The 20,911-nt window shown below is 47.9% G+C and overlaps 1 protein-coding gene across 1 annotated transcript; it reads right to left on the bottom strand.

Annotated features, from left to right (window-relative positions):
- Positions 1 to 2,698: 2,698 nt before the first annotated feature.
- On the bottom strand, positions 2,699 to 20,911 carry IL2RG (interleukin 2 receptor subunit gamma). The gene is made up of 8 exons (XM_063141622.1): positions 20,647 to 20,911; positions 19,259 to 19,346; positions 17,785 to 17,957; positions 16,860 to 17,002; positions 15,140 to 15,287; positions 6,061 to 6,163; positions 4,107 to 4,191; positions 2,699 to 3,217 (listed from the first exon to the last, which is right to left on the bottom strand). Exons 1-8 carry the CDS (start codon positions 20,744 to 20,746, stop codon positions 3,041 to 3,043), a joined length of 1,017 nt encoding a protein of 338 aa, XP_062997692.1. The 5' UTR covers positions 20,747 to 20,911; the 3' UTR covers positions 2,699 to 3,040.

The following is a 20,911-nucleotide window of genomic DNA, read 5'->3' as shown; positions in this document are numbered from 1 at the left end:
CATAACCTCATAATGGAACACTCTATGTATGAGGAAAGCTGTGGTGTTAAAATTTCTGCAGGCATCCAGATCTGTCCGCCTTCTGATCCAATGCTTAGTGAGTCACAATCCAGGACACGGCAGAAGAATGGACAGCGTCTACCCAAGGCTATGAGGTGAGAGGGACGTGTAGGAAAGAAAACACCTGGGATACTTGGCTCAGCAATACTACAAACGAGGAGGACCTTGGAATTGTTGTAGATCGCAAGCTGAATATGAGCCAAAGTGCGATATGGCTGCAAGAAAGGCAAATGCTATTTTGGGTTGCGTTAATAGAAGTATAGCTTCCAAATCGTGTGAGGTGCTGGTTCCTCTCTATTCTGCCCTGGTCAGGCCTCATCTAGAGTATTGCATCCAGTTCTGGGCTCCACAATTCAAGAAGGACGCAGACAAGCTGGAGTGTGTTCAGAGGAGGGCAACCAGGATGATCAGGGGTCTGGAAACAAAGCCCTATGAAGAGAGACTGCAAGAACTGGGCATGTTTAGCCTGGAGAAGAGAAGATGGAGGGGAGACATGAGAGCACTCTTCAAATACTTAAAAGGTTGTCACACAGAGGAGGGCCAGGATCTCTTCTCGATCCTCCCAGAGTGCAGGACACGGAATAACGGGCTCAAGTTAAAGGAAGCCAGATTCCGGCTGGACATCAGGAAAAACTTCCTGACTGTTAGAGCAGTACGATAATGGAACCAGTTACATAGGGAGGTTGTGGGCTCTCCCACACTAGAGGCCTTCAAGAGGCAGCTGGACAACCATCTGTCAGGGATGCTTTAGGGTGTATTCCTGCATTGAGCAGGGGGTTGGACCCGATGGCCTTTTAGGCCCCTTCCAACTCTACTATTCTATGATTCTATGCCGGAGAGTGAGACCATCCAGGCAAGAGATGGGTTGCAGCGGTCCAAGAGACTCACCTGTGCAAGAGAAACCATGAGTCTTGAAGAAGCAGGCCAAAGCTGCAAGTAGAATCAGACGCCAAGGATGGAAAATGCCATGGAAATCAGCAAAGCCTTGAGTTCGTCCCGGAAAGTCATTCTGGATCAAGTTGTGGTTTAGCGGCCAGAAGGACTGGTAAGCAAAGCACAGGCAAGTGCAGGAGACAGACAGGGCTAATCCTGGCAGTGTCCAGAGTACAGGGAGGAGCACAGGATGTGAGCAGGCCTTTGCTCTGCTCTTGGTCAAGACCAGCCTTTAGGTGAGCAAGCTGAGCGCTCGTCTTGGGCACCGAGATGAAGGGGATGATGAGTTGAGTTGGGCGACTCCACGTTCGTTGGATGTACTATCCGCAGGGACCAAGGGCAAAGAAAAACAAGGGTTGTATCCATTATTAATCCTACTTAGAGCAGACCCATTGAAATAAATGGGCCTTAAGTTACTCATAATTATTATGTCCCATTCCTTTCAATGGGTCTACACAAGCAGGGCTAGCAATGGATATAACCCTAAGGACATAAACTTATGCATGTTTAGACGGGGTGGGTGGGGAGCCCTACATGCTGGCTGGGGAATGCTGGGAGTGATGTCTTTTTTCTATCTAAACATGCATAGGATTGTGCGCTTTTTAAATTAAAAAAAAAAGTTCTACAAGTTGGTTTGGTACTAACTAAAGGAGCCGTGGCCAATGCAGAAAGACCCCAGGAGAAGAAGAAATGGTGAAGGGTGTGGTTCATTCCCTTAATGAAGAGACACTCGATGCCTTACAGGAGTCATTTCAACCTTTTAGAATGGGGAAAACTACACAAAGGCCAAGAAACACCCCCCCCAAAAATGATTGGTGGTTGAGGAAAAGAGGGTGGGTCCCAGGGGGTGGGGCATGGCCATCTGTGGACCCATTGAGAGCCAGACTAGGACTTCATGGATTTGGTCCATGGGTGTTCTACATCCCAGAATTAAAACAAAATGGAGACCGGAAAAATTGAGAAAACAAGGCTGGCTATCATTTTGGAAGAATACTCTGCATTTAGAAAGGAAAGGAACCTCTCATGCCAGCACTTGAGTCATTGCTGACTCCTAGAGGGACGCCTGCTTTCGCTGACGTTTTCTTGGCAGGCCTTATAGCGGGGTGGTTTGCCATTGCCTTCCCCAGTCGCGGCTACCTTTCCCCCAGCTAGCTGGGGACTCATTTTACCGACCTGGGAAGGATGGAAGGCTGAGTCGACCTGAGCCGGCTGCCTGAGAACCAGCTTCCGCTGGGCTCGAACTCAGGCCGTGGGGAGAGTTTTGGCTGCAGTAACTGCCGCTTACCACACTGCGCCACACACGGCGCAGAGAACTGACTGCTTTATGGCCTACTAGTTATATAGTACCGAGAATTTCCAAAGCACTTCCCCTTTTTGTTTTAATTGTTTTGGCTGCAGTAACTGCCGCTAATGCAATTTAGCAGTGGGCTTATTTAGGATGAAAGGGAAAGTGTGGACAGATGAAACAGCTCAGTCATCCACACTAAGACCAGAGGTATGCGTGGGGGGAAATTTCAACAAGTGATCTCCCTTCTGAGCCTAAACCATCCTAAACAACCACTCTGAGAAAGAGGAGGAGGAGGAGGAGCAATAGCAGGTAGTGACAATGACAGCTAGAAGACAGATTCACTCTGAGCACCCCTTGGCTGACCAAACGAATGGAATCCAGGGGTATGAGGATGTCGCCAGAAACAGAAATGTTGAGTCAAGGCTATCCCTTTTATTAGGACATCATGAATGTGTCTGTACAGTCCATCAGGGACGATGCAGAGCTGCGGTAAACAGCAGTCAGGCGGGGACTTCCATATGTTGATGAAGAAAGCAAAGGAGGCCTGGGAGACTAAGCAGGGAGGAGGGAGGACGGAAGAAAAGTCTGCACTGGGGACACAAGGAACTTTGACTGCAAGCCCCAAGGAATGCTGGGGAAGGTACCAAAGGAAGCATCATGGGGTGAGGAATGGAGGTGATTCTGTTCCACCAAGGAAAGATGATAAAAAAAGACCAGCCGTGGAACATTCCAGATGCACCAGTGTCTATTCCACAGGCTCTACTCGATGTTGACCTTGAGAAGGGGATCTGCAGACACCCCGGCAGCTTTGCCCATGGCCTCGTTGCTCACGGGCAAGTAGCCCGCGCCAGGGAACAGCTCGCTGACCCGGCAGATGCTTTCGCGGTAGTTGGGCTTGAAATTCTCCATGGCATCCTTGGAGAACCCAGCCCACTCCTGCGGAAACAAAAAACACATTGGGAAGAAGGACGAACAAACTCTCCCGACCCACAGATGCTCTCCTTAAAAAAGTTCTTAAAAATTGAAGTTGGCAATTTTTGGGTGGTGGTGGTGGGGAGAAGTTGAAAGTAGCTCGCCTTGCCTAGGGCGCAAAATAGTCTGGCACCGGCCCTGGGTGGGAGGGTGCTGTTGCACCATGTCCTGCTTGTTCATCCCTGGCCGATGGCTGGTTGGCCACTGTGTGAACAGAGTGCTGGACTACATGGACCCTTGGTCTGATCCAGCAGGGCTCTTTTGAGGTTCTTATGTGTGTTTCCCAGCTGCCATTTTGAGTGCCATTTTCTTAAACCCTATTTTGCTACTACTTTTGGAGTGAATCATTTGTTGTTTTCCGAGCGGCCACTGGGGGCGCAAGGAGAGGGATTTTATACTTTTAAGCTTCAAATTAAACAAATGCTTACATCTGCATAAGTTTTAAAGATAAAGACATCAAAATTGGCACAGTAATATATATTAAGGAGAGCTTTAAGCATACCAAATTTGAATCAGATTGGGTCATCCGTTGATTTTTTATGATTTTTTTTTTTACATTTCCCCCCTTAAACCCTTTTCCTGGTATGCAAAGGATCTTAGGAGCGCAGCCGCCCGGGGTGTGATTTAGCTAGCAACAACAACAACAACAGCTTTGCGTTGTAGGGGATAATTTGAGGGAAACAGGTACGTGGGATGAAGCCTTATGTTGCCGTTGAACCTTCCCTCCTGGGAAGTCAGCTGAAATCTCTTTGCAGCTTGAACCATGAGAAATTTGCATCATCCTTGCATGGGGGCAGAATCTCCGGCACTGGCAACTATCCCAGTAGAGAAATCCATGCACCAACATACTCACCGAGAAATTGCCTTTGTATGCAGTGAAGAGATCTTCAAATTTCTTGCTGGGGTTGGGAATTGCAGGCATCAGGACCAGCCACACCCTGTAGGATAGTTAAATTGGTTAGAGGTAGAGCCAGGGCCGTGTCAAGGGTAGGTACGGTCGGACGCCTGCCGAGGGCCCGGCAGGAGCCCACTGATGAGAGCCCTCCGGACTTGCTGCTCCTCTTCACCACTGCTGCCTGCTTGATCACCTGACTCTCGCTCTGGCCCAAAGAATGGTGGTGGTGAAGGAGGAGCAGAATATGCCGCGGCCTGCTGGCTCTCTGCCTTTCAAGCAAAAAAGTGGCAGCAATCATAGAATCATAGAATAGCAGAGTTGGAAAGGGCCTACAAGGCCATCGAGTCCAACCCCCTGCTCAATGCAGGAATCCACCCTAAAGCATCCCTGACAGATGGTTGTCCAGCTGCCTCTTGAAGGCCTCTAGTGTGGGAGACCCCACAACCTCCCTAGGTAACTGATTCCACTGTCGCACTGCTCTAACAGTTAGGAAGTTTTTCCTGATGTCCAGCTGGAATCTGGCTTCCTTTAACTTGAGCCCATTATTCTGTGTCCTGCACTCTGGGAGGATCGAGAAGAGATCCTGGCCCTCCTCTGTGTGACAACCTTTCAGGTATTTGAAGAGTGCTCTCATTTCTCCCCTCAATCTTCTCTTCTCCAGGCTAAACATGCCCAGTTCTTTCAGTCTCTCCTCATAGGGCTTTGTTTCCAGACCCCTGATCATCCACGTTGCCCTCCTCTGAACACGCTCCAGCTTGTCTGCGTCCTTCTTGAATTGTGGAGCCCAGAACTGGACGCAATACTCTAGATGATGAGAAAGAGGAGGAGGAGGAGGAGCAATAGCAGGTGGTGACAATGACAGCTAGAAGACAGATTCACTGAGCATCTCTTGCTGCACAAGTGCCATCAAAACATGGAACCGGCACGGATTGGGGTAACTTTTCTCTGTTGCTTCCAGAGATCTCTTGGTGGAGTGGCTGGATATGCAAAGGCCTTTCCTGCAGCCAGAAGCTAGAGGAAGCTCATGGGCTGGAGAGAACCAAACCAGCCATGGCCCCCAGTGAGACTGCACTCTTGAGCCTTCCGGAAAAGCAGCCTTCTTTGCGCTCATTCACAAGAGTCAGTCCTGGCCATTCAGTGAAGTGACGAACTGTCACACCGCCTGGCTTGGTATTCGGTCCATGTTGGGATGCACGTGGAAACAGTGGCCATCGTATACCGAAACCTCATCCTGGCTGAGCAAGGAGAGAGCAAGTGGGCTGCTAGCCATGAAGCTGCTGCCCTGCAGGACTAATTTGGGAAGCCTCATATCTCACAGGTCTGAGCACTCAGGCTGATGGCCGTTAGGTCCCAGAGCTCTGTGGTCCATCACATGTGTATCCCAATGGTCACATGTGCTGGTCCCTTTGCCCAAGGCATGTTGTGGCTTGAAAGGGGGCTGGCGTTAGGGTTGGAAAAATGATTTCCCAGCTTTTGTATGTCCAGTCCAACTATGACTTATGAATTGCCATAGGTGCTGCCACTGGTTTTCAAAAGCTTTTGGACCCATTCTCACACTAGAAGGGAACGGTCTCCTGTCAACAGGTCTGATGCTGGTTATCTTGGATGATGGACAATGTGGCCGGTTCCTCTACTGCTCATGTCAATCCCAGGCAACTAATGGCTTCTGGGGCAAGTGAGGGTCTAGATGGGCACCACCCCCAGCCCTCTGTTGCCTACTCAGACTCCACTGCCCCTCTGAGACATTTCAAGAGGAAAGAGAAAGGTAGTGGGGTGGGAAATGGGTGGGCTTGTTGGGGCAGAGCTGGGTCTCCCCTCCACTCCAGTTGCCCTACCAGTCTGGCTTTTGCCCCACAGGGCCCTCCTGGAGCAATGTCAGCCACCTTAGGTCTACTCAGATTGTGTAGCTCACCTCTCTGTGCAGATCAGGGCCAGGAGGAGCAGGAACAGCAGCAAGACAGAACCTATAGGGATCAGGACGTACTGGATCGTGAACGATGCGGGAGAGGTTGCTTCTGCAAGGGGAACAGCAGAGTGAGTAACCAGAGCTGGCTGGGGTTCAAGAAGGATGACCCAGAGAGAGATCGAGGAGAAACCTCATGCGGTGTGTCTCCCCACATCCTGGTCATTCATTCATTCATTCATTCATTCATTCAAGAGATAGCAAACAAGGTCAGAAAAGGGCAGCTAAAATCAACAAGGGGCTGGAACATCTCCACTATGAGGAAGGAAGGTTACAACAGCTGGGATTGTTTAGCTTGGGGAAAAAGGAGGGTAAGGGGAGACATGATAGAGGTGTACAGAATTATGCACGGTGTGGAGAATGTGGGTAGGGAGACATTTTTCTCCTTCTCTCATAGTGCTAGAACCCATGGCCATCCCATGAAGCTGACTGATAGGAGATTCAGGACAGATAAAAGAAAGCACTTCTTCACACAGCGCGCAGCTGAACTATGGAATTCACTGCCACAAGATCTAGTGATGGCCACCAATTCAGATGGCTTTAAAGGGGGATTGGATAAATTTCTGGAGGAGAAGGCTATCAATTGCTATGAGCCCTGATGGCTATGTGCTACTTCCAGGATCAGAGGCAGGAAGCCTATGTGCACCAGTTGCTGGGGAACAAGTTTCTGTTCACAGCTGTGTGAACAGAGTGCTGGACTAGATGGACCCTGGTCTGATCCATCATGGCTCTTCTTATGTTCTTATGTAAAAAAAACCATTAGTAGCCATGGTCAAGTCAAAGCATGTGCCAGCTTTCCCCAACCAGATGTGTTAGACTACTTTGCTGGCTGAGGGATTGTGGGAGTTTTAGTCCAACACATACGGAAGACACCAGGTTGGAGAAAGATGCCTCTCACCATCCCTGCCATGTTGGCTAATGGATTGTAAAGCCTGCCAGGTCAGGGACTGCATTTCCTCTACCTCCTGCACAGCATATTGCACTCAACAACTGCTCAAAGAGGAGTCCCCCTGGGATACTTTTGCTACTGAAATGCCCCCCAGATCTTTTCTGCAAGAACGCCATGCACTCTTGACTCTGTTTCTGTCAATGTGAGGATAAACCAAAATATTTCTAATCCTCCACTCGGCTCACTGGGTGACTTTGGGCCACTCACTGACTCTCAGCCTAACCTACCTCACAGGATTGTTGTAAGTGTAACATGGAGAAGGATGAGGATAACGTTCACCCACCTGGGGTCCTTGGAAGAAAGGCAAGATGTAAATATTAATAACAAGTGCTGCTACTACTACTACGGTCCCCAGTGCAAATGATGGGGCAGAAAACACTCGGCCTGTGTCCAGCCAGGGATCATTTCTGGGAGGAGGAGCCCACTAGACCCCGGGGGAATCTGCACGTCGTACCGAGACCGCTTCTAAGCGACCACAGTGCGGCGTGACAGCAATCGTGTAACTTGTCTTTGGAAGAGCCGAGGAAGAGACGTCTTTGCCGCTGCCGCCGCTCCGCCGCCACCCACAGACCTCCTCGCCGACCGGCGAGGAGAGCTCGGCTGAAGAAGGCGGGGTTGAGAGCGGAAGAAGCTCTCCACCCCGCCTTCTTCCCCCGAGCTCTCCGTCCCAGCCGGCGAGGAGGTCTGTGGGTGGCGGCGGCGGCAAAGACATCTCTTCCTCAGCTCTTCCAAAGGCAAGTTACACGATAACTTTCACGCCGCACTGGGGTCGCTTAGAAGTGGTCTCGGTACGACGTGCGGATTCCCCCCACCCCACCAGATTTGTGGGCCTGGGAAAATATGGTCCAATGGTTTTTTACTTCTCCTATTGGCTGCTTAGAGTTCAGTGCATCTGGAACTGAACATTTCCTGATAGCTGCCAGTAGATGGACAGGGTATGGTGGGATGTTGTTGGCATTACACAAACAAACGAACACCTTAAAAGGATCACAAGGCCTTCTGTGATGTGGAAGGTGTGTTGCAATTCTGCAAGGTGCAAAAAGGAGAAAAGCCAGAAGAATCCCATCTGGAAGCGACCCAGTCCCAAATGGTGGAACTTAAGAGCTGCATGCCCCGCAGCGACCACTAGATGGCGATAGTGCTTGCCCCTGACAAGTCCTGAAGAACCAAAACCTTATGTCCTGGAACGGTGGGCGAAACAGACGTCCCCAACCAGGCATGCTGCAGGTGTGTTGGAATACAACTCCCATCATCCCCATCCAGCATGGGACTTGCAATCCAACCCAACCAGAGGGCACCAGGTCGGGGAAGGCTGCTTCTATTTGTTGTTTATTCGTTCAGTCGTTTCCGACTCTTCGTGACTTCATGGACCAGCCCATGCGAGAGCTTTCTGTCGGCCGTTGCCACCCCTAGCTCCCCCAAGGTCAAGTCTGTCACCTCCAGAATATCATCCATCCGTCTTGCCCTTGGTCGGCCCCTCTTCCTTTTGCCTTCCGCTTTCCCTAGCATCAGCCTCTTCCCCAAGGTATCCTGTCTTCTCATTATGTGGCCAAAGTACTTCAGTTTTGCCTTTAATACCATTCCCTCAAGTGAGCAGTCTGGCTTTATTTCCTGGAGTATGGACTGGTTTGATCTTCTTGCAGTCCAAGGCACTCTCAGAATTTCCCTCCAACACCACAGTTCAAAAGCATCTATCTTCTTTCGCTCAGCTTTCCTTATGGTCCAGCTCTCGCAGCCATAGGTTACTACGGGGAATACCATTGCTTTAAGTATGTGGACCTTTGTTGTCCGTGTGGTGTCTCTGCTCTTAACTATTTGATCGAGATTTGTCATTGCTCTCCTCCCAAGAAGTAAACGTCTTCTGATTTCCTGGCTGCAGTCAGCGTCTGCAGTAATCTTTGCGCCCAGAAATACAAAGTCTGTCACTGCCTCCACGTTTTCTCCCTCTATACATTTGGCACTCCGCTAAGGTGGGGCTCAGGAAATCTTCACACCTTCTCCAAAATGCCTCCTTCTTCCTTGTTCTGCTGCCCCCGTGGGAGAAGTAATCTCCGATGTAAAATTCTAGTTCCCATTATTTTTAATCTGCATTTTGTAAAACGTGTGGAAGAGTTTTGAGAGGGCGTAAATATTTCTGGGACGTTTTTTGTTTTTAAATAAAATAAAATAAAACAGGCATTGCTCTATTACTCTTTCCTTCTTCGTTGAATAATGTCATTATCACTGTGATTGCTAAACCCAGCAATGAACATACTCATTGTGCTCATTTTTGGCCAATCTCGTTAATTAATGCAGATTTTAAAATATTAACTGCTATTTTGACTAACAGACTTGAAGAAGTTAAAACAAAATTGCTTCAAGCAGATCAGGTGGGATCAGAAATTAGTTTAATTTCTGGTTAGTAGTTTATCTAATGTGTATTGATTGATTTTCGTTTGTATTGTTGTGCTTTGTACCTTTTGGTTTATTGGAACGCGCTCTGGTATAAACCGCAATATAAATTTGGATGCTGCTGCTGAAATATAGACAGGGGCTGATACACACTTAGGTTAGTCATTGATTTGATAGCTTTAAACAGTGATAGAACCAACCAGGCCACCATTGTTTCTTTGGACATTGCCAAAATTTATTGGCAATCTATTTTCGCCAGTCTGACTAAATTTGGCTTTCCATTAGAATTTTTGAGGTGGGTTGGAACTTTACATTAATTTCTATGAACTAGAGTTATGACTAATGGTCTTTTTTCAGCTTTTTTTTTCTCACTTGAGAGAGAAACCAGACAGGAATGTCCACTTTCTCCTTTGATATTTGACAGCTCCAGACACTCTTGAATGAGACTGATTATCTGGATCCATTTCAGTTGGATTTCAGGCCCTGATTTTGGCATGGAAACAGCCTTGGTCACCCTGCATGACGACCTATGTCGGGAGGAAGACAGGAGGATTGTGACTCTATTGAATCTCCTTGATCTCTCAGTGGCTTTCAATACCACTGACCATGGTATCCTTCTGGGACGACTGTCTGAGTTGGGAGTGGGAGGCACTGCATTGCAGTGGTTCCACTCCTACTTGGCGGGTTGGCTCCAGAAGGTGGTGCTTGGAGGACATTGCTCGGCCCCGTGGATCCTCCAGTATGGGGTTCCACAGGGGTCAGTCTTGTCCCCCATGCTGTTCAACATTTACATGAAACCGTTGGGTGTGGTCATCCGGAGTTTTGGAGTGCGTTGTCATCAGTACGCTGATGACACGCAGCTCTATTTCTCTTTCTCATCAAGTGAGGGTGTGGATGTGCTGAACCAGTGCCTGGCTGCGACAATGGACTGGATGAGGGGTAATATACTGAAGCTCAATCCAGACAAGACTGAGATGCTGTTAGTGGGTGGTTCTGCTGACCAGATGGAGGGTGTTCAACCCGTTCTGGATGAGGTTGCACTCCCCATGAAGGAACAAGTTCGTAGCTAGGGGGTTCTCCTAGAACAATCTCTGTCACTTGAGGCTCAGGTGGCCTCGGTGGCATGGAGTGCCTTCTACCAACTTCGGTTGGTGGCTCAGCTATGTCCCTATCAGGACAGGGATAACCTGGCTTCAGTTGTCTATGCTCTGGTAAACTCCAAGTTAGATTACTGCAATGCGCTCTATGTGGGGCTGCATTTGAAGATGGTTCAGAAGCTACAGCTTGTGCAAAATGCAGCGGCCAAATTGATAACTGGAACTAGAAGGTTTGAACATATAAGACTGATACTGGCCCACTTGCATTGGCTGCCTGTATGTTTCCAAGCCTGATTACACGGCTTGGGACCACAATACCTGACTGAACACCTCTCCTAACATGAACCTACCTGTACACTATGCTCAACATCTAAGGTCCTCCTCCGGGTGCCTACTTTGAGGGCAGCTCGGAGGATGGCAACAAGGGAGAGAGCCTTTTCAGTGGTGGCCCCCCAATGATGGAACAATCTCCCCGATAAGGCTCACCTGGCACCAACATTGTTCTCTTTTTGGTGCCAGGTCAAGACTTTTCTCCCAGGCATTCAACAGCATACATTGGGCTTTCTGACTGACCCCAGATCAATATCCATTTAAATGGATATTGTCTTTGTATATTATCTGTTTTATGTTTTTACGTGTTTTAAATTTTGTATATCTGTTTTTTTAAATGTTCATTTTTTAAATCTTTGTAAACTGCCCAGGGAGCTTCGACTATGGGGTGGTATATAAATGTAATAATAATAATAATAATAATAATAATAATAATAGAAACTTTTAGCTTCTGCTATTAGACAGAATTCTATTAGTAGAATTCACGGCTTTATGCATGACTGTATAAAATTTATACTCATTCTTTATGCTGATGATCTTTTATTGTTTATTTCTGAACTCCGGTCATCTGTACTGGCTTTGATACAGCTGATTAATATCTTTGGTAATTTGTCTAGTTATTCACTGAATCAGTCAAAATCCAAACTGATGTCAATTGGAGATACTATGTCTCATAGTGTATTTGCAGATTAGCAATTCTGGTGGCGCCCTGATAACATTACTCATCTTGAATACTTATTCCCAGAAATAATTTGCATAAACTGATTAAGGAGATTTCTTGGGATTTAGATAGCTGGGCATCTTTAAAACTGAGTTGAATGGTTAACATAAATATTCTCAAGATGAACACTATTTTTATGTTATACATGGAATTCCTCGCAAATATTTTCAGAAAACCAATGCTTTGTTTCATGATGGTTTTTGGGGGGGGGTTGGGGAAAATCCTATTTGCCACAATTATCTTTGAAAAGGATGCAACTTCCAATTAAAGAAGGTGGATTTGGTTTTCTGGACCTTGGTTTTCCTCACTGGGCTTACCTAGGTACATTGAAAGCTGCCTTATACTGAGTCAGACCATTGGTCCATCTAGCCCAGTATTGTCCACACTGACTGGAAGCAGAGTTTCAGGCAGGAGTCTTTCCCAGCCCCACCTGGAGATGCCAGAGATCAAACCTGGGATCTTCTGCATGCAAGCAGATGCTCTACACTGAGCCAAGGCCCCTCCTGTTGACTTGCATTGAATTTTGGTCTTCTGCCTTGGTCAGTTTTGGGATCTTCTGGTCTGATTCCTCTCTCTAATTGGTTGGCATTATGTTCTAGGCAAACAAGAATGGAGAGGGTTCCTTCTACAGTTTCTACTGTTAGAGGGGGTGGTGTATAATGTCATGGCAATTACACTTTGACCCGTTTTCTCATGCTAAATTAAGAACATAAGACAAGCCTGCTGGATCAGACCAAGGGTCCATCTAGTCCAGCACTCTGTTCACACAGTGGCCAACCAGCCATCGGCCAGGGATGAACAAGCAGGACATGGTGCAACAGCACCCTCCCGCCCATGTTCCCCAGCAACTGGTGCACACAGGCTTATTACCTCGAATACTGGAGATAGCACACAACCATCAGAGCTGGTAGCCATTGATAGCCTTTGCCTCCAAGAATTTATCCAACCTCCTTTTGAAGCCATCCAGATTGGTGGTAGTGAGTTCCATAATTTAACTATGCGCTGTGTGAAGAAGTACTTCCTTTTATTTATCCTGGATCTCCCACCAACCAGTTTCATGGGATGACCCCAGGTTCTAGTATTTTGAGAGACACATCCACATCATCATCTTCATCAAATTATTTCTTACCCGCCCCTCTCCCTTTGGATCAAAGCGGCGAACAACATTAGTACAACAATACAATATAAATCAAATACATAAAATTAACTAAAAGAGCATATAAAACCAATACAATATCAAAAAACAATCGAGACATCTTAAAATTCTTGGTTTAAAATTCATCTGCGTAGGCCTGCCGGAAGAGGCTAGTCTTTATAGCTGTCTTAAACTTGGGAGAGGGAGTTAAATTAATGAATCTCCTCCAGCAGGCCATTCCACAGTCAAGGGGCAAAAGAAGAAAAGGGTAACAGTTGTCAGCCTAGTTTTGGCTGACTGAAGTAAGTTCTCCCCAGAGGCCCTGAGTGTACGGAGCGGATTCATGGGGCTGAACAGATCTAAAAATTGGTACAAAAATGTTTTTGTGGTGGACATGGACAGATAAGGTGATTTCTACATTAGATCAAGTGTTGGGTGTGGATGATGAGTTTCTGCCCTGCTCTATCCTGCGTGCCAAATATGATTTGCCAGCTATGGCTGAATGGCAATACTTGCAATGGCTGCATTTGTTAATAGCTTTTGTTTCTAGTTCTGGCCCTGCCACTTTTGAGGCTGGTCAGGCGAAGTGAACCAACCATCCATGTCTATTAATACTTGTTATTGGTGAATAAATAATATATACAAGTTTCAAAGCAGAAATGGAATAGGGAACTCTATTGTCCCATTTTGTATAATCAATGGATTGGCACTTTGTGAGATCTGTGGGTCTTAGGTTGTGTCTTATCCAACCCCCCCCCTTTTGTTTCATATCTGTTAGAGGGTTTAATAAGGGTTGGTCTACTTTGACTAATTGCTGATGGTGCAATATAGCCAACACTTCTTTTAAACATATGTTTTGGCAATGTCCAGTAGTCGCTTCTTTTAGGGAGGTGGTTATTATATAGATAAATGCTGTGCTGGAATAGTCTTTATTATTTGTTGATGCACATGCTCTTTTAAATTATCTATCTGCTTCTTGGAAATTAATGAATGCTCAGGGTAAATGGATTTTCTGTGCTCTTTTAGCAGCTAAAAGACTGATATTACAACACTGTAAGACTAAATGCTTTCCTCTTATAACGCAATGGATTAAGCACCTTACAATGCCTTCAATATTTGAACAGGTGACATGTAGACACCACCTTCGAGGGGATACCTAATTGGCTATCCGGTCTGTTTTTGCTGAAGCTTATGTATAATTACATACTACAAAATTGTATATATGCATTTCATATGCATTCATTGGTATGGATATATAGAAATCAATGTATGCATCTAATTTTCTCTCTTTCTCTTTCTCTTTCTATTTTTGGTTGAAATTTTACAATAAAATGAATTAAAAACAAAAGCAAAAAAAAAAAAAGGAATTGTGATTGGTGGCTTTCACTTCATTCCACGCGCCTCTGCTGCCTTGGTTTTGTTTAATTTATTTTTTTGCTATAGCTACCCTTACTTGCAGCTCCTCCTTTACCTGCTCCACCACACCTGGTGAAGTTATCACACCATACCCACATGCCCAGATTTGGGTCTTGTACATGTGAACTCTCTCTCTTTCTCTCTCTCTTATACACACACACACACTGACACATGGGCTGTAAATTTGCTGCTCCTGCATTAGAAAGCAGACAGGTCAGCAGCAAGCAGCCATGAGGCCACTCAGCCAACCTCCATGGTTAAAACCAGCCCTGTGCCACTGTCCTTCACGGGTACCATGTGGCTTGAGAACACAGCATCCTCTGCACACCAACAGAACGCCTCTGAATGGTGACATCTCTTCTCGATCCTCCCAGAGTGCAGGACACGGAATAACGGGCTCAAGTTACAGGAAGCCAGATTCCGGCTGGACATCAGGAAAAACTTCCTGACTGTTAGAGCAGTAAGACAATGGAACCAGTTACCTAGGGAGGTCATGGGCTCTCCCACCCTAGAGGCATTCAAGAGGCAGCTGGACAAGCATCTGTCAGGGATGCTTTAGGGTGGATTCTTGCATTGCATGGGGAGTTGGACTCGATAGCCTTATAGGCCCCTTCCAACCCTACAATTCTATGATTCTATGATCTTGCTTTTTGCCCCTCCTTGCTCCAGGAAGTGCACAATGTCACACACCCCCTCCACCATCTCTTTCCTGACTCCTCCTGTCTCTCAACTGGCGTCCCAATTCCCAGTTCTGCTTTGGCTAGGTGGGAGAGGGAATCTACATGTTCTTCTATGCAGGCCAAAACAATCGAAGGGCCTTGTAGGACCCTTCCAACTCTGCCATTCTATGATTCTATGACAGTGGAGGGTGAGGAGAAGGATGCAAGCAGAGCCCGGCTAGTTGGCTGCTTCCCAAGTGGAGATGCGCTTGCTTGCTGCCCCGGGCTTTGCCTCTTACAATTGAGCCCTCTTTCAAAGGTGCTCCATACCTTTCCCCCAGGTGATGGGGCCAGCCTCCTCACTCCAAGGGCCGTCTTTGGCGCATCCGTCATTGAGCCTGCTGCGGACATAGAAGGTGTAGAGTTTGTTGGGATCCACGCTGGGTACGCTGAATGCCTTCTCTTCTGTTTTCTGGTCCTGGGGGGGGGGGTGGCATGTGGGAGAAGTGAATGAGCCATGTTCCTCCAGCAGCCAGCCTGATGCCCAGGCGAGGCCTCTACTCCACAGCTTGCATCTCAAATGGGCCAGGAGAAGGGACATAGACGTGGCTCTAGGGGCACTACTAGGGTGACCCTATGAAAAGGAGGACAGGGCTTCTGTATCTTTAACAGTTGCATAGAAAAGGGAATTTCAGCAGGTGTCATTTGTATGCATGTCGCACCTGGTGAAATTTCCTCTTCATCACAACAGTTAAAGCTGCAGGAGCTATACTGCAGCTATACTGTAACCAGATTTAATAGAGGGCAGGGCACCTGCAGCTTTAATTGTTATGATGAAGAGGAAATTTCACCAGGTTCTCCATATATACAAATGACACCTGCTGAAATTCCCTTTTCAATACAACAGTTAAAGATACAGGAGCCCTGTCCTCCTTTTCATATGGTCACCCTAGGCACTACCCCTTTGTTACCTCTGATCAAAGACAACAACCTCCAGGGAAGATAAAGGGCATAGAGAGGAACGATTAGCCGTGTCAAGCTAATCCTGATGCATCAACAAGCGTGGACACCCCCCACAAAAGGCCCAGCCCCAAAGAAATTAGAGTTAGGAACAGTGGAGGCTGGTGACTCCAGTGTCAATGTGTTTCAGTTAGAACTCCAAGTGTAACTGCTTCTGAATGAAACCCAGAGCGGATTTACTGCCCCACTGACATTGGAGTCACCAGCCTCCGCTGGCTAGGTGTGCAGTTAGCAAACCATTAACGTGCCGTGTGAACCATTCCTAACTATGGTGGCTACATAACTCCAGTTTAAACACGCTCACTAACCACTTGCTGCAAAAGGGTTAGTGGCTGAACCGTGGCTTAGCATGTTGTCTGAACAGGCCCTTTGAGAGTGGTGGGAGGGAGGAAGAAACGCTTATGTGTGTCATGTATAACCCTACTGCTCCTGTATTGGGAGTAGGTGAGGCAGGTAATCAATTAGAAACAGATTCAGACACAGAAGACGCCGAGCCAGACACCAGGCAGTTAGAGCCAGTGGAGAAGGAGGTTCACACGGGAGAGACTCCAGCTGTAAATCTGCCCCCTCCAGAGTCTATCTCTTCAAGGCCAAATTCTATGCTTTCAGGAGACAGGGAGTCAACTTCCGGGGGTGAGCATTCAAAGACCTTACTTGATGCTAGGAATCGCCAGAAACTAAAATGTTCAGCGAGGTTAGCGACAAAGAGACAGGCGGACATATTGCATGAGAAATCGTCCACGCATCAACCACCTTGAAGTTATGATCTTTTGAAAAGTCTTTTCTTTGAACGGACAATTGTCTTGCTTAGTTTGCATAGTTTTTGCCTAAGGGGGAGTTTCGCAGAAGGTGCCTAGTTTGTGTTACAGAAGTGTTTATTGCTTGTAATAAAGCTTTGTAAATTGCCTAGCACTTTGTCTCATTCGTCTCCCAGAGGAAGCTGGAGCAGCTACAGTACACAACAACGTGCTCCCCCCAAAGCTCACGCCATCCCCACACAACTTCACCCACTGAGGGAACACAACCATACCATCCAGTCGGTGTCCTTGTTGCTCTTGTATTTGACAGCAGACTCCAGGCAGTGTGCTGGACGGTGTGCGATATTCCAGGTTAGAAGCAGCTGGTTGTTGCTCTTCTCCTCGAGGGTGAGGTTAAAGGGTGGGTCTGGTTTCACTGGAGGAGAGAAATGTGGGGGAAAGCTGGTTTGGAGGGTACATGTGGTGGTGTTGAAATGTGGGTGTTCCTTGTAACAGTCCCTATAGCCACACTCCCAAGGAGAGTCCAAAACTGCAAGCCACTGATTCCTATTCACCAACAGGGCCGGTGCCAGACTATTTTGCGCCCTAGGCAAGGTGAGCTATTTTCACCCACCCAAAAGTGCCAACTTTGATTTTTAAGAACATATGTTTCCTGGAAAAAAGAAGAAGCACAAAACTTGAACCTGCTAAATTTATTTTAAAGTCCAAGAAATACGTCATACCAATTAGAGCAAACAAGTTGGAAAGGAACGTCTATGGGTCTAAAATGCATTATTTAATAGGAATATCACCTCCAAATCATCCCCCCCAACTCACATGCGCGCACACACACACTCAGCATCACTCACTCCAAACAAACACACGCCTGAACACATGCATTCACTCAAAGGTCCCATGCTCCCCATTCACCCATACATTCTCTCTCTCTCTCTCTCTCTTCCGGGTGCGTTCCTGAAGTCCAAACGTGGAGCCGCCCCACCCACACCCCAGCGTTCCTGGCTTCGCTTCGGCTGGGCGGGCGTGAGGCACCATCTCACCCGCCCAGGCCCAGCTGAATCCTCGGGCCGGGCCAGCTCACAGCCAACGCGCGTGAGTGCTGCACTGTGCCCAGCACCCCTCTTAGCTTGGTGCTAAGTTGTGGGAGACCCACTGGTGAATGTACACAACTGGTGGCTCTGGGCAGCAAGAAATCCCTACCTCGGTCCATCAGTCGCACGGGAGTGGTGGGAATGTTCCTATTGCCACTGGCATTGATATACATGTTAAAATCCAAATACAGGATAATGTAAGTGATCCGACATCCCACGTTGATACCGTCTCTTTGGAGGTAATGCTTGCATTCCGTCTTGGGTTCCTTGTCGTTGGTGTACCTAAGCAAATCCAGAGCCTGGTTGAGTCCCTTCTACATGGCCGGAGACCTTTGCTATCAAACCCAACTCCACTGGTTTAACCCTCCAGTTAAAAAGATGCAAATGATACCTGGCAGGTCTGGATTTCAAAGCAATGGCTGAACCTCTCTCATTCCAGGAGCAATTCAATAAGAGATTGCTCAGCCGTGTATATCCCCATCCCTCCCACAGGAGAGAGAATTTTGACAAGCGCAGTTTCCCCAATCACATTAGCACTATGTGGGAATAAGCGCTTTTTTTTTGCTATTACTTGAGATGGCAACCCTACCAAGTACCTTCCTAATGTCTCTCCCTTTCCTGTTTTCTTAAGCGAAGAGCACGTGCCCATCCCCTTCCTCTGGGTCTCCCACACCAGCAATACAAGGAACCAATTGGGACGAGTTCCTCTCCAACAGCCACGTCACCACCAGGTCGCCACATTCATAAGAACGTAAGAAGAGCCATGCTGGCTGAGAGCAAGGATCCATCTAGTCCAGCACTCTGTTCACACAGTGACCATCCAACTGTTGATGGGACTCACAAGCAGGACATGATGCAACAGCACTGTCCTGCCCATGTTCCCCAGCAACTGCTGTATATAGGATTAATGCCTCTGATATGGGAGGAAGCACATAGCCAACAGGACTAGTAGCCATTGACAGCCATCTCCTCAAGGAACGTATCCAATCCTCCTTTAAAGCCATACAAATTGGTGGCCATCATCACACATTGTTGTAGTGAATTCCCATCGGGAATTCAACACGCAGTTGAATACGACACCATACAACACCAATTTGGATGGCTTTAAAGGAGGATTGGATACGTTCCTTGAGGAGATGGCTATCAATGGCTACTAGGATAAACGTTTTTGCGGTTACCTTGACTTGGCAATCATACCAAGTACCTTCCTAATGTCTTTCCCTCTCCCCTTTTCCTGAGCGAAGGACAGGTGACCATCACTCTCCTCTAGGACTCCCATGCCAGCAGTGAGCAGAACCACTCAGGACGAGTTCTTCAAACAGCCACATCACCACCAGGTCCCCATACCCCATTCTGTCCCATTGGCAGCCCTCATCGCTTAAGGAACATCCAGACCCACCTGCAGAAGGAGGGCTGGCCGTTTCTCTCACTCCAGCTTGGTCCCCAGTGCAGCCTGCCTGGAGTGAGGAGAGCCCCTCAACAAAATCCAGTGTGGCAAACAGGGAGGGAATTGTTTGAAGCTGGGGATGGGGGGAGCACTCGCCAGGTGTACGGGGCAAGAAGGCAGGGCAAAGACCACCTACCAGTAGTACAGCGAGTAGTTGGCCGTCGGCGTGTCCTTGCTGCCCCAGTCACAGTCCACGTAAGGGTTACTGTAGACGATGCATTCCACTGTAACGTTAAAGGACACGGCATGCACAGCCACGAACTTAAGCAAGAACAAAGCGTTCCCTCCGCCCTGGATGTTCCCTGCAACAGACTAGGAAGGAAGCGTGAAGGACCAGCACTCCGTGGTCACGTCTGCGAGGGAGAGCTTTGCATGTCCAAGTGAACACGGAGAACCACGCTGCAGGGATCTTGGTCAACCCACCCTGTGCCATGACCACCGAGCCTTTCTTGGAAAGCCTCCTATCCTACAACCCCCAAAGAACAAAGTTCCCTGTAAGCAAAGAGATGGCGAGAGGTGCTGCACCCAGGATCCAGGCCCCTTGCAAGAGCAACTGCAAATGGGCTGGATCCTTGGCTCAGCGCTCAAGAAGGTCTATCAGGAGCGATGCAACGCCATTATCAATCTCATTATCTGCTTGCCTTTGCTACCCACCCACTCCAAGCTGGCTACATTTCATCAGTCACCCCTGACGGAAAACACTCCTGACAGCAACAGGCCAGTCTACGTGTTGAAAACCACCCCCAAATGCACACCTCGCTCCCGCTATCCCACCACAGCCAAGACTGTTCCTCTTGAATATTCTCACGGAGGTCTGGCTTTGAGGGAGCTGGGCTTGGGTCCTTAGGGGAGATGGCCGTCGGCTCTTCTTCTCAAGACAGTTAGCCCATTTCAGACTTGGAGGCAAAAGCTCAGCAGGCAATTAGCCTTAGGAGGTGTCCAGGCACATAAAGGTGCAGGCTTGGCCAGCTACCAAACACAGAAGTGTCTGCCTGAGGAATAAGGACTCTTCATGAATAAATGTATATTCAAGAGCAAGAAGTAGACTATTCCTCAAGAGGTCCTGAATACCTGCAGCCATGCTCTGGGTGGGGCTGAGAAAGCTCAGGCCGAAAAGCCTTCCATTCTAGACACAAAGTGCTGGGTCAGCATCTGTGTGCGAACTCTTGGCTTGTACTTTCCTGCTACCCACACTCTTATCTGGCCCTTGGGCTGCCTACTGCCTTTGCCTTTGGTATTGGCCCTGGCTAAATCCTTGGAGCTCTGTTCCTGCAACACTGTAAGCCCGACAGCTGGGGTAGAACTTTTCTTGCCCAGTCTGCCATCTTCATGCAGAGGGAGAGATGATGATGATGATGATGATGATGATAATGATGATTTTTCTGCCCCATAGCTGAAGCTTCTTGGGCGGTTTACAAAAGTTAAAAACAGTGAACATTAAAAACAAATATACACAATTCAAAAGCATAAAATACACACAAAAACAGACAATATCCCTTTAAAACAGTTAAGGGAAAGGTTTACCTTGTGTCTGAGAGTTGACCACACTATGCCCGCCTCGGCCCAGGAACAGCAGGACAAGTACTAGCGACGTCCTTGGCTTGTAGGAGGCATCCATCATCATCTTCGCAGCCCAGGCAGGCAAGAGAGGGAGGCTTTCTGCACTCCGAATGTCGCCTGTGGAGTGCAAGCCTGCGAAGGGGGGATGTGGGTTTGAAACTGATCTCTTGCTGTGATGCTGAGTTTCCGCCTGCCTATGGTTTCCTGTGGAAAATCCCCCACTTCGCGC

This window comes from Elgaria multicarinata, chromosome 15 (assembly GCF_023053635.1).
Source record: "Elgaria multicarinata webbii isolate HBS135686 ecotype San Diego chromosome 15, rElgMul1.1.pri, whole genome shotgun sequence".
Lineage (NCBI taxonomy): Eukaryota > Metazoa > Chordata > Lepidosauria > Squamata > Anguidae > Elgaria > Elgaria multicarinata.
Note: the sequence above shows the minus strand (reverse complement) of the source record. Positions and strands in the feature narration are given on the sequence as shown.

Excerpts from the sequence above, each read along its gene's own strand:
- IL2RG (XM_063141622.1), bottom strand. The coding sequence starts at position 20,746 with ATGATGATGGATGCCTCCTACAAGCCAAGGACGTCGCTAGTACTTGTC. Across the intron at positions 19,347-20,646 it reads GGTCAACTCTCAGACACAAG|TGGAATGCATCGTCTACAGT; the intron begins GTAAACCTTTCC and ends TTAACGTTACAG. Across the intron at positions 6,164-15,139 it reads CCCCATCACCTGGGGGAAAG|AAGCAACCTCTCCCGCATCG; the intron begins GTATGGAGCACC and ends TTCCCCTTGCAG.